General features: G+C 32.9%; 1 protein-coding gene across 1 annotated transcript in view; it reads left to right on the forward strand.

The window, feature by feature from the left end:
• The first annotated feature begins 4,510 nt into the window (after positions 1-4,510).
• Positions 4,511-14,399, forward strand: part of LOC134856101 (acetylcholine receptor non-alpha chain-like) — a 41,514-nt gene continuing 31,625 nt past the window's right edge. Inside the window, exon 1 of the mRNA XM_063872469.1 lies at positions 4,511-5,518. Coding sequence (XP_063728539.1) covers positions 5,362-5,518 — 157 coding nt within the window. The 5' untranslated portion in view covers positions 4,511-5,361. The remainder of the gene's footprint in view (positions 5,519-14,399) is intronic.

Here is a 14,399-nt window from a genome sequence, read left to right on the forward strand (position 1 = left end):
ATTAAGTTCATAGAAAAAAATAATGCAATTGACTTATTCTTAAGCCGCCAAAAAAACAGTGACCGAAATGAAAAAACTGCTTGGTCTCAATACACAGGATTCTTATTTAGTGTTAAATTTTTTTTTTATTTCTGTTATAAGCTCCGCGAACTTTTAATGTATGTGTCATCAAAGCAGTTATGATCGTTTCTGGACACCAGACCAATTATTTTTTTCAATTCTGTTATCTGTCGTATTTCGGCGGCATAAAAACTAAGTCAAGTTCATAAGCTTCTCCAAAACTAATTTGAGCCAATAAGTTCCAATTTATTATGTCGTTTTTGAGGACGTTTGCACAGCTAGAGCACCTTCAAAACTTATTATACGCATTCAAAACAAAATTTCCTAAAACTGGCACAATAAAGAACTTCCAAAAAAATTTTATCGATATATGTCAAAACTTTAATCTTAAATCATGAATAGTTGCAGAGAATGTGGCAAAAACGTGAAAAAATAGTTTGCTCGTTTGTTTTTTTTTGAAATAAAAAACTGCAATTTTATGTCCCGTGACAATAGATAAATTCAATAAACAGTAAGAACAAAACATTTGAAAAAATGATACAAATTATCAAAAAACAGTGAACAGATTATAGATTATACACAAAATTTTGTTCAATTTTGAACTCAATTGGCAAGGTAGCCCTTAAAAACCATTTTTACGAAGCGTTCAAAGTTGAAACTTCAATTCCCGTGACTGTATATAGCTGAACCGATAACTGCTCTAAGAAGCTCTATTCTTCAATCGATTAAGACTATTCTATTTGATAGGAGTTAGAGTTTTTTGTTTAGAGATTAACAATCTGAACTGTTGAAAAACTCTGCTTTACTTCATATAATTGATTGCAAAATTAGCTATCAATGCGGGAGTTTTTGGCATTCAAAAAATGTTCAAACTAATCTGGAACTCGTAAACTTACAGCAACCAGATAAATTGCCCGCGTCTTTGTCTTTCATAAATTCTGCCATATCATTATAAAACCTTTTTTTACCTATCTTGATTTTTTAGAGAACAATTCTTTTTTAGTTATAGATATCTTTCCGAATACTTCGAAATAATACTTCGACCAAAGTTTAGACATTGCAATCTAGTATATCACTAACCTAGTCGATCAAGGAGGGTTATTTTGTAAGATCTCGCAAGATTCTTGCAAATGAGGTTAACTTGCAGGTTTTTGCAAGATGGAGGTTATCTTACAAAATCTTGCAAAAGTGAGGTTATCTTGGAAGAATCTTGCAAGATTCTTGCAATATCTTGCAATATGGCCAATTATGAAAATTTTTCACAAAAAAATCTTCCGAGCGCCAGAAAAAAAACTATTGATATCCAATTTGAATATGGCCATAAATAGCTCTTCTGAATTTAACTTCGAAAAACTATTTTGCTTAGACAAATATAAAAATGTTCAGTTATCTGCTCATTTGTCATTTTTTGTAATGAAAAAAAAAACTTTCAGGTTGTCATTATAACTTATGCATTTCAAATTAAGATTTTGCTTTTTAAATTAAAATTTTATTCGAATTTTTCATCTATTTTTGCAATTCAATCCGTTAAATTTCAATTTTTGTTCTTTTCGTCAAAAATTTGTCAAAATGAATAGAGTCATTTAGCTTGAGATGTTTTGTATTTTGTGCTCACATAAAACCGATAAATTTTTATGATCATCTGATTATGCGATTATTTGTGTTGTTTGTTCAAATATTTAAATGTTTCTACTTGTTGCTAATTGTCTTCTTGTCTTCTTGTAGTCTTCGTGTCTACTTGTCTTCTTGTGCAAAGTTGATTTTTTGTTCACAAAAAATCATATCTTTAAACATTTTGCTTGCAATAAGGTTATCTTTAAAGGAAGTTATCTTGCAAGATCTTGGAAGAATCTTGCAAGATATCTTAAAGAGATGCATCCTCTTTAAAATATTCTGGCAACATAATCTCCCTTGATTCACTAGGGTAGTTTTGCTGATATCAAGGCTGTGTAAAGGAACAGAAAGTATTCCATGAAAAAACCTAGACCCACCTCATTATCAACCTACGTTTACTTTTAAAAGCAAGAGCAATTCTGAAACAAAAGATGCGAAGTTTTGAGTTTTTAATTTCTATTTTAAAGAAGCTCAGCGCATTCAAAAAATTTAATTATTTACCATCGCTGATTTTTATTTAGTAATTAATTAAAAGCAGATCTCGAAAGAACTTTTGTAATAAAAGTTTGCTTTGAAGTGATTTTTGTATTAGCGTGCACCTCCCATTTAATTTTTTTGTTCCTCAGCAATTCTTTTGTATTATAATTGAGAATTGTTATGCCGAAAAAATACTTTCAAAAGCCTACTTTTTTCAATTTGCTCTAAGTCTCTATTTTAAAAGACCTTTTTTCTTTATTATTTTTGTTCACTTACAAAACCTAACTGCAGTGCTTTGATGTTGGTTTCGTTTTTCAATTTTCCGGCCAAAAATCATCAAAACTGACATCTGACCAGGATTAGAAACCTTACAAAGTCGGTCGTAAGAATGGATACATATTACAATAGAGAGAAAATATAAATCACAATTGATTAGATGCAACTCCAGGTACCTAGCGAAGTTTTCTGACTCGAAACAGGCCAGGTTTTCAAAACTCTGATTTTTTTCTCAATTTTATCCCCCTGCTATGGAATGTACAATATAAAGTAATTTCTGCCTGATAACCTTGAGACCAAACTGCTTGCCTCAAATTTATTGGAAAATATTTGTTTCATTCACAGTTTGCGCTTAAGAAGAATCAAATCGCTCGTTAATTCTACCATTTCGGCTGAATCGGAAATTCCGTACCCCATTCATTTCAAATACTTCTAGAAAAACATAACCCTTAGCACGAACTTCCTTTGCTTTCGTGGAACGAAAGACGATTTTAGGGCGAGCTATGAATCTTCTGACCTGTTTATTAGGCATATGATTTTTTTTTGGTTGAAAAACAATGAGACGTTTTCTCCCGACAGAGTAGTCAGTGATCTGATCTGATCGAAATGTATTAAAAGATCTGATTCTACTATCTACAAACATTTCATTTTTATCAATAAGCTTGTTTTGATACAAACAGCAATTTTTTTTTGAGCCGTTTTATATTGCAACTTGCGTTAGGGCCTTACAGATGACTGACGATTAAAGCGCACTAATTATCTCAAATGGCCAGTTTAAAACCTCCAAACATTTATCAAAAAATCAAGGATGAGTTTTTTAGTTATGGATCAAGTCATCGACATCCTTCAGATAGTATACATGATTTTGTTAAAAGTTCATTGCTGAGAAAAATCCACCCTGAAAACCTAAAATCTGTCATTTTGTTAAAAAATGGAACAGAAATACTCCAATTGAACCAATTAAAGATGATTGTTACAATTTTCGGAAAACAAGACGGAATGTTTTTGCTTCGGGTGGTTTTTTTTCAGTTAATTTTCGACTGTTTAACTTACAATTTCCGGTTGATTTTTTTGTCTGAAAACTATTGATGTCTTGAGCTTAAAACCAAATTGACGTTTAATTTGTTGTCACTTTTTGCAAAACTATAGTTGTGTAAAAATTCCCAATTGTCAAAATGGGATAAATAAGGATACCAGGTACCACAAATAATGATTGGACGGGGTAGAGTGATATATCATATTGAAGCCCTTCCAGTCGTAAGGAAAATTTTTCACAGTGGAGAAAAATCGATTTGAATTTTTGATTTTTGGTCTAATTTCGAGCTAATAAGGTGATTGTGTAGGCTTGCAATAGCAAACTTAAGCATAATTTAAGCCGTGAAAACTTAGTTTTACTCAAATAAAGGTAGTTTTTGGAGTTTTTAGCACATTTTTGGGAATCAAAAACTTGAAAACTTAAAACATTTCTGCAAAAATATGCCTCTGATATATTTTGATGACTCTGATATATGCCTAATGTCTATTTTTTCCTGAAAAATTTTTTATGACAACATGCAGAAAAAAACGCCACCATTTTGAATAATTTTTTTTGTATTTTTTTTGATCGGAATGTTCTGTGCTACTTGCACACTAACCGGCTATCCTGTTAATATTTGTAATGTGTTCATTTCTTAGCAGAAAAACGTCAAAACCGTAAAAGGGTAATCGGAAAATTCAAGATTTTGCACTGAAAAATGAGCAGTTTTGTAATATATTTATGCCTATTTCAGAAAATAAGAAAATAAATGTCGCGACGGAACTTGACTCGACGTCTAGAACTTTGGATTTTGAATTTTGAATGATTAAATAATTCAGTTAAAACCAAATTAGAATTAAGAACATAACTATCCATTTTGATATCAATTATTAATCATGTCGAATTCAATTGGAGCATGTTGAAAATCTGCGGGGCATCCAGTTTTACATGCACCTAATTTCCGTATTTATTGTTTTCATAATGCTCAGTTTTTAAAATATTTTATTCAGTTAGAGGGCCTATTAAGAGCCAATGGTAGCACACAATACATTTCCGAGCACGTATAAACTCAGTTGGATGAAAATAAATAAGTTATGTTATAATAAATACGGAATTTGGAAACTGTAAAAAAATCAACAGAGGAAAAAGAATGAAAAATCACACATCTGAAAAATAAGAGAAACCAAAAATCAATTGATTCGTTTATTACTTCCTTTTAAACCACTGACGCATCATTATGTTTATAAATATTAATATTTTTCGTTCAAGATCCCAATATGCAGATAGCTTTCATCCATTTTGCTTCTTATCTGATTTGCGTGTAAATGAACAGGACACTTTAATCACATAAGTGTCGATCCTTTCAAGCTAGGTTTCTTTATTATAGCCAAAGTTCTCTGATCTAGATTTGAATTACCTTTGCGAGTATTTTGAAGCATAATGCTTCCAATATGCTCTCAGCATGACTGCCAAATGTTTCCGGACCAGGATTTCAGGATTTCAAAAACAACAGTTAAATCAGTTATAATCGAGGTGCGTCTCAAAGTTGAAGTCTATACCGCTCCAGAAAATTGGAATAAGTTCTTTTAACGGCGGTTGCCAAAGTCTAAACAACCTATTCCAGACCTAACTCTTGATTTTATGCCATATGGTCTTTTAACCGAATTTTGTGATATAAATAAAATTTACCCCATTAATTCACTGAATGAATTCGACTTCAGATTGAAACGAATAGACGGAAAAGATAAACAAAAACCCAAAATAAGGCTAGAAACTTCTAAACTTTTGCAAACAAAAATAATTAAAATGTCGAATTCGATTTTTGAAGTTCAACGTAATAATTGATTATTAAATTGCTTCAACGTTCCTTTTATTCTTGTTTTCATTATATATCATTCTTGATTTCATGGTAACTTTTTATGAGCCTGCATAGAATCATGGAGTTTAAACCTGAAAGAAAATACTCCAGCAAAATTTCGAACTCATCCAACTCTTCTGAGCTTGGTTTTTATACAAGCTGCGTTATTATCACCTGTGTTCTCCCGCTAGTTTGGCAAACTGGTTGCATCGTCGGTGGTAAGTAAAAAATTTTATCTGTTTTTCAAGCCAATCATTGCGAGGCCAAATTGTAAGCGGAATCCTTAAACTAAAAACGGATTCCGCAAACTAAGAACGGTATCTGCATAATGAAACCGCAAATTGTAAGCGGAATCCATAAACTAAAAATGGATTCTGCAAACTAAGAACGGTATCTGCATAAAATTGCGGAATCCTCCTTGCGCTTACATTAGTTTTCTTCAATCGTTGCAGAATCTGCAACAACACTAATATGCCGACAAACTTTCAATTTACAAGCATTTGTAAGCAGAATTCGCTGAAGTTTTCGAAGTCGAATTCACTCACATTTTGGAAAAAGTTAAAGGACTTGTCTCTGGCGTCCAGTGACCTACAGACACCAAATTATGTACCTATCCAGTGCACAGTTTGGCTTCTCAATGATAATTTTCTGCTTTCATTGTTGGTTTTGGGTAGCTTAAGGATAAAACAATGTCTGTTACCTTCCCAGAAAAACTGTTTTAAGTGCTGTTTAGGCTCAGATCCGTGCGCTCAAATCCACGCGCTCAAATCTAATGCAGTGTTATATACTCCCAAAAACCTTTTTTGATGAATTTCAAGGACGGTCGACCAAAAAAAACGTAAAACAAGACTGCTCGTATCACGGCGAAGTCTTGTATGTTTCTATTGCCTTTTAAGATTTATGGAGCAGTAAAAACACTGAAAAAAAATTAAATGTAATAAAATAAAATGATAAATTTGTTTTCTAACGTTTGAGATTTTTTATAAAAACCAAAACCCCACACGCCATATGAAGTACAAAAGTATAGTTTTTGCTCCTTGTAAAACTTCGATTATGGCAAATAAGCTTCTTTCAAACAATTTGGAACGATTTCTAAGACGGCTTAAATCTCCGCATACGCGTTAAAAACGCGTATCATATCGTGCGCCCCGAGCACAAGAATTCCGTTACTCTCAGTGGAACAATAAAACCAGAGGAGACCATCTATCGAACCCCCTAAATCTACTGGTTGGAGAAATTTAAGAGGACAAGATTCAAACTAAAAGCGGATTCCGCAAACTAAGAACGGTATCTGCATAAAAATTCGGAATCCTCTTTGCGCTTACATCAGTTTTCTTCAATCGTTGCGGAATCTGCAACAACACTAATATGCCGACAAACTTTCAATTTACAAGCATTTGTAAGCAGAATTCTGTAGGATAATGATTACCTGAGCTCAAATACAAAAATGCAATGAATCAAATTATTAGGACGTGTTTTGGTCATTATGAGTTCAGTGTAACAAAAAATGATGAAAAAACACTTGCTAAAAAATTTAGCAGATTAGTTGTTTTAGTTTTGGTTGTTTTAGCTAATCAAAAATTACAAAACTTTTGGTTTTTTGGTGACAAAACTTTTTCAAAACGGATCCTCCTATGTCATCCGGCAAGGTTTAGGAAATGTGTAATCTTCTCATTTTTCAAAAAGTTTTGAAAAAAATTTCAATAGCCAAAAAATTTCATGTAAACTACATAAAGCAGAATACTTGTTTTTTTTTTTAATTTAAAAACATTTAAAAAATTTTTTCGAGCTTTTTTTGGAGTTTAAACTCAAAATAAATTGTTGATTTACTTAAGAAGCCCCTTTTGAGATAGGAATGTCAGCAATTGATCCGGTAGTTTTGTCATTACTTTTGATTGAGTAAAAAGCCATAAGTGGTGCGTTTTTGCGGTACATTTGGGCCCGAGTTTTGCAAAATATGCGTTAAAGAATTCTGTAATAACTTAAAGCAATTTCTTTCACTCTTAAATGTTTATGTCATCATGATTGGAGAAAAAGCAACTTTACTTTAAAATTCTTCTAGTTTCGGGTGGTATAAATCAACCTTGTACTGTGTTTCAAATTCAGTTGTAAATCAATCCAGCCCTCCGAACGGCCCTCTAAACGGTCAAACTTTTTTAGAAGCTTCGAAATCTATCATATCAATTGTACTTTACATTGTTCGTTAGTGAAGATTTACTCACTCAGAAGAAAACTTCTTTTATTTTGAAAATTCATTTAAAATTCGAAGCAAAAATAGGACATAATTAGAATTTTAAGGGCATTGCACTAATAAATATTAGCAATTTTTTAATTTGATCAATTAGTTTTGAAGATTTTAAATTTCTTTTAGTTTCTGTGTGGCTTTTATGTACAGAAATTATGTACATTTAAAATTTGACATTTTTAGTGAAAATCATCTCCCCACACGCCATATAAATTACAAAACGATAGATTTCGTTCCTCGCAACAAATCAATTATGGCAAATAAGCTTCGTTCAACCAATTTGGAACGATTTATAAGACGGATTAAATCTCGCTTACGCGTTAATAGCGCGAATTATATTGCGCGTTAATTGTCCCAAATTGGCCAAAATGGCAATCTTTAAACCCTCATAGTTTTACGAAAAATGATCACAGGTGAAATATAATTTCAAATTTAAGCTCAGGACAACAATACATTTTGAATAAAATTGAAAAATTCGGTAAAAAAGGGTAGTTAAAAAAACTAAATTTGTCTGAAAAAAAAAACGACCCCGAGCCCAAATATTCCGTTACTCTCGTTACGAAAGTCGGAACAAAAACCACACCGAGCATAAATATTCCGTTATCTTCAAAAGTCGGAGCAAAAAGTCGAGAAAATGGCTAAACTAGGAAATTGTGATCAAAAGTTTATCGATTTATCAGTTTGTTTCATATGAAATAACTTAAAACCTGACATATTGACTTTGCTGCTATCTTCAGGACAGAGGCAACAGAAAAAGTAGAAAACGGCAGCCAGTTTTAATTAATCGCACCAATAATCACACCACTCAAAAAAAATTTATGTTGACTTCAAAGCTATTATTAATTAAATCAATAACCTTGGGAAGCCCGATTACCTAATTAAATTAGTTAATGTCTGAAAATTTCAAAAAAAAAAATAACCAAGACCGGAGAACTTGAAAACAGTCATCAGCTAATTAGGTTAGCTACTGGCCAAAAATGTCAAAAGCAAAAGGAACGATGATATAGAGCCACTCACCTACTAGATATATTTTTTGATAAATTTTTGTTTCTCTATCTCATAACTAGCGTCCTTTCATGAAGAATATTGATCTGGGTTAAGTTGATCGACAAAAAATTTGAATGCGAGCAGTTGTATTGCATTATATGCGTCTCTCGGAAGATGCAAAGAAGACGGATATAAAATTTGATTCCCACAAATAAAACTCTACTTTTGAGTTAAAAATTTTTAATGTGTTTTATACAGGTATCAAATTTAAAAAATTCTAATGAATCCCGAAAAAAATTGGGCTCAGGATTTTCTCTCATATTCACATGATGTTTTGAACTTCATCGTCAAAATACAAAAATTTTGGGTCGTGGTTGGTTCCATCATATGCGTTCAGAATATCTTTGTGGGAGTTTTCGATTAAAACTCAGATGATCAGATGCGAACCACAAAAGAAAAATCGAAAACCAAAAAGCCGTCCTTCGATACCAATTGTAATTCCATAACTCGGGGCGAAACATAACGCGTTTTGTGATTTTTTCACATTTCTCAGAAAAACTAGGAGGGAAACTTTTTCAAAGCCAATGCGAACTGTTCTAATGACTAGTTTAACAAAATAATGGTTCACTGAGATAAAAACGCGAGCAGTTGTATTGGGTAAGGCGACTTTTTGTTCCGACTTTCGATACAAAAGTAACGGAATATTTGTGCTCGGGGAGGGTTTTTTTTTCTTCAGACAAATTTCGACTTTTTAACTAGCCGTTTTTGACGGAATTTTTTTATATCGTTCAAAACGTATTGTTGTCCTGAGCCTGAATTTGAAAAGAAATTTCACTTGTGATCCCTTTTCGTAAAGTTATGAGGGTTTAAAGGTTGCCAATTTGGGCATTTTGACCAATTTGGGACAATTAACGCGCGATATAATTCGCGCTATTACGCATAAGCGGAGATTTATTGTTCCGACTTTCGATACGAAAGTAACGGAATATTTGTGCTCGGGTGGGTTTTTTTTTTCTTCAGACAAATTTCGACTTTTTAACTAGCCATTTTTGACGGAATTTTTTTATATCATTCGAAAGGTATTGTTCTCCTGAGCTCAAATGTGAAAAGGTATTTCACATGTGATTGTTTTTCGTAAAGTTATGGGGGTTTACATATTGCCATTTTGGCCAATTTGGGACAATTAACGCGCGATATATTTTGCGCTATTAACGCGTAAACGGAGAGTTAATCCATCAAAGAAATCGTCCCGAATTGGTCAAAAGAAGCTTATTTGCCATAATTGGTTTGTTACAAGGAGCGAAATCTATCCCTTTGTACTTTATATGGCGTGTGGGGGGATGATTTTCATAAAAAATTCAAATTTCAGAATTTTTTTTTTCATTTTGATTTATTTCATTGAATTTTTAAATGTTATTACTGCTCCATAAATCTTAAAAGGCAGTCGGAACATTCAGGGCTTCGCCCTGATACGAGCAGTCTTGTTCCGTCTTATAAATCGTTCCAAATTGGTTGAACGAAGCTTATTTGCCATAATTGATTTGTTACAAGGAACGAATTCTCTCTTTTTGTACTTTAAATGGCGTGTGGGGGGATGATTTTCATAAAAAATTTCAAATTTTAGAAAAATAATATTTTCATTTTATTTTATTTCATTTAATTTTTTAATGTTATTACTGCTGCTCCATAAACCTTAAAAGGCAGTCGGAACATTCAGGGCTTCGCCCTGATACGAGCAGTCTGATTGTCTTTCCTATGTTTTTGTTGAGCATTTTACTTGAGAATTGATCCTGTTGGACATTCAAAATATGCCGGGTTTTGATGTGGGATTAGTGAAATTGCTTTTATTGCTTCTAAGCTCGTTTTACTAAGTTGAAGTTGAAAACATTGAAGCTAAAAACATTGAAGTTGAAAGCAGCAGTTATCATGATTAAAGGAATTGCTTCAGAGTTAAGATTTGGTCAGGTTGATTAAGTTAATTGATTTTTGATTAATTTTTAGTGATAAACAGTGGCAGATCTAAAGTTTTCGCAAGGGAGGAGCGGAGTTCCAAAAACAAATTCGAGGAGTTTGTCGACCGTTTTTTTTATCGGTCGATAAAATTGATTTTCCGAGCTCTTCCAAATCACTAAAAAGACCCGGTTTTTGCCAATTTTGTTTACGCTGCACGCGATATTTTGACAAAAAAGCCAAAATAAGAAAAGGTTTTTGGCGCGCGATATTCAAGTCTTGAGTTGAAAAGACGATTATGGTTATTTAAAAAGCTTTGGGTGTAACGTCAAATGACTCGCATGCTGTTTTGAATTCGCTCTGGTCAAGAACCCGGCCATACTTATGTGACTGTGTAACTTGCCAAATATGTAGTGGGGCATTGATTTTTTTTTGAGTAGTTGAGTAATTTCTTGATCGCGTTCAGTAAATGGGGGTAATAACAATATTGAACATAAAAAACAGCATCAGCAAAAATAGAGCATTGTGACCGTGAATTATTAAATTTTATCTGTGAAATCTTTTTTTTTGAAACGGATTACTTCTAATTCTAAATCAAATTAAGGCAAAAAACTTAGTCACTAAGAAGCAACTAAAACTAGAAACAAAAGTATCAAAGTGGAGTAACAAATTGGAGCATTGTGACCGTGAATTATTAAATTTTATCTGTGAAATCTTTTTTTTTGAAACGGATTACTTCTAATTCTAAATCAAATTAAGGCAAAAAACTTAGTCACTAAGAAGCAACTAAAACTAGAAACAAAAGTATCAAAGTGGAGTAACAAATTGGAGCATTGTGACCGTGAATTATTAAATTTTATCTGTGAAATCTTTTTTTTTGAAACGGATTACTTCTAATTCTAAATCAAATTAAGGCAAAAAACTTAGTCACTAAGAAGCAACTAAAACTAGAAACAAAAGTATCAAAGTGGAGTAACAAATTGGAGCATTGTGACCGTGAATTATTAAATTTTATCTGTGAAATCTTTTTTTTTGAAACGGATTACTTCTAATTCTAAATCAAATTAAGGCAAAAAACTTAGTCACTAAGAAGCAACTAAAACTAGAAACAAAAGTATCAAAGTGGAGTAACAAATTGGAGCATTGTGACCATGAGTTAACTAAAACTCAACAGCAAAAAATTTAAGCATGCAAGCATTTTTACCACCCTATCCCGAACTCCCGCTACGCCACTCACTTTTAGTAAGTGAAGTAAGTGGTGGGGTTGAATTCAAAAAATATATATATATAAAAACTTATCGGCCTTTTTTAGGCCGAGTGGGTTGATTTTTGAGCGCTCCCATAACACGATAAAGAAACTGTTTCGACAAAAATTGCTGCGCGGCAGGCAAAGTCAAAATTTCCGTTTTTGGGCACTTTTTGGAATATTTTGACCAAAAAATCTCACTTTTCTTCAAAAATAGTATATATTGGCGCTGAATGATGAATGAGGCCGAATAGAAGTTTGGTCGGCGAGGGGTCGAAACCCTGAGAAGAAGCGTCCACTATACATACCCTTCCCCTAAATCCGCCTTTGGGTAAAAGTCACCTTTTTTTCGAAAAGTTTAGTCCTAGTCCGGTTTTTACTCAGAAGCAGTCGCGAAATGACCGATGTATTGAAAACTGAAATCTTCTTCATTTTTCGCTCACCTAGCTTGAGGATTAAACTGATAAGACTCTCATAGGCTTTTTAGAGTTAAGTATCGGATTTAAGCTTGGTAAAATACTTCAAAGGTTAAAATTTTAGTGTGGTTAGAAGTTCTTGTGTAAAAAGTAAGGGGGAAATTGGTGGGGTGAAATGTTGGGGAAAGGGGGAGGGGTGTGAAAAGGTAGGGCATCAGATTTTAGGTACATTGAATCTGGAAGAATTAAATTGATGTGGGCTGATAGTTTATTTTAAAGAATAACCAGAAAAATAACTTTAAAAAAGCTCAACAATTATAGACGCAAAAACTGGCGCAAAAAATTATAGACTAATGGAGAGAACGCAATCACCAAAAAATCAGAGACTTAAATTATGAAAAAAACTACTCTTTGTAGTTCAAACAGCGAATTGAGTTTGTTGTTGTCAACTTCACATTTTGATCAAATTCATGTTATGGGCAACTTCCGGGTACAAAAAAAGAAGATAATTTCAGCCTGACATATTTTGATTCACTTTGTCACAACATTTCTTGTGTTATTGTTTAATGATTTATTTAGACCATTTATTTGGAGTAATGGTACTAAAAAGGAGACTGAAAATAATTAAGGCAATTTTGTGACATGCCAAGACACCAAGTGAAGAAATATAATTTACATGGATTTCAGTTTTCAAACCTACACCTCAGTTCCGATTCATGTAGTTTTCATTTTTCACAGTGCAAAGTTACGTCTAAACTCGAATGTAAAAGATTGAAGTTGGATTTAATTCGTGTTATTTTCGTACAAAACTGTTTAAACTGGTTGTTTATTTTTCAATATTTCTCGCTTCTTCCTTCCTGAAACGGTGGCGCACCTGTCCCAATTAATCGCCACAGTGTTTGTGGCACAACTACTTAAAATGAAAACAATAAGAAATAAACCGCAACCTTTTTATTTCAGCGTCCTTTGATCTTCGAAACACCAATTCTAGATCTGTTCACGCGAGCAACTAAGAAAAGTTGCGTACCTTCTGCATACATGATTAAAACGTTTCTGGTTATAAATGCCTGATTGAAAAAAGGCAAAGTGATGACACTGGCAGCGACATACTTTTTACTGAGGCAAAGTGTATCAAGTTATGCCTCACAAGCTGACCTCTTGATGTCAAAACTCGCCCTGAACGTAAGACTCTATGAAGTTCATCGAAAAATGTTTAATATAAAAGATAGTGCTCAATTTTTGACCCAACTCTCAACGTTTAATTTACTTTTTCAGCCTCTAAATCCGAAATAAAATATTGTATTTTGATGAACAGCAATCACTTTTCATTGAACATCGAGTTGTGGTTTTATCGAGCGCCGAAGTTGTTGTTTAATGATCAGACCTTCACGACCGAAGTTTGCTATTTCTAAACTGATGCGACCAAATTGACAGAATTTGCAGACAAAGAACTTTGCAGACCAATGAGATGTATCCGATTTCTGACCAACGCGATCCAGAAAAATTATCCACAACCGTTGCGATTGAAAAAAAGGATCAGAACTGTCTCTTAGAGTACTGTTGTATATTTTTCACTGATTTTGTCCTGAAACAGTATGGAGTTCTTTTTTTTAAATTCGAATGTATTTCGAAGTTTTGTTAGGTGTCGTTACAGTAAAAAAAAAAACATTTAAAAGACCTTAAAGTTAAAAAAAATATATGCAACAAACCACGTAACAACGCAATTTTTTGATGAAAAATTAGAATTGAATCAGCGTTTGGGAGTTACAGGGCTTGAGCAACGGAATTTAGATGTTTGTTTTTGTTAGAAAAAAAGCAATTTTTTTTTTCAAAATTTGTATTAGATCCCCACAAAAAAAAGAAGTGTGTGAGCATTGGTACTTAGAAGGCTTGAATAATCAAAGATGCTCGGGAACACGGCAATTTTTTGTAAAAATATGGAATTTTTTGAATCCATGGACCGCGACAGCTAAAAATTAGATGAAAAATAGCCAAATTTTTAGTTGACCAATTTTTCTCATATCGAAACTGATTTGGATCATCATGATCTTTGGGTTTTGATATATATTTGGTATCCTGGCATGGTTGCCATTGATTTTTGACTCTAGATGAAAAATGCTCTGATACAGTATAGACGTAAAATTTTTCCAAACTTATATTTAAAAGGTTTATATAGCCTATCCTGGAAACCCGGATAACAACTCAACCCGAACATCATAACCGAGTATCTTAAACAATAATCAGTACTGTTCCAG

Source organism: Symsagittifera roscoffensis, chromosome 1, assembly GCF_963678635.1.
Source record: "Symsagittifera roscoffensis chromosome 1, txSymRosc1.1, whole genome shotgun sequence".
Classification (NCBI taxonomy): Eukaryota; Metazoa; Xenacoelomorpha; order Acoela; family Convolutidae; genus Symsagittifera; species Symsagittifera roscoffensis.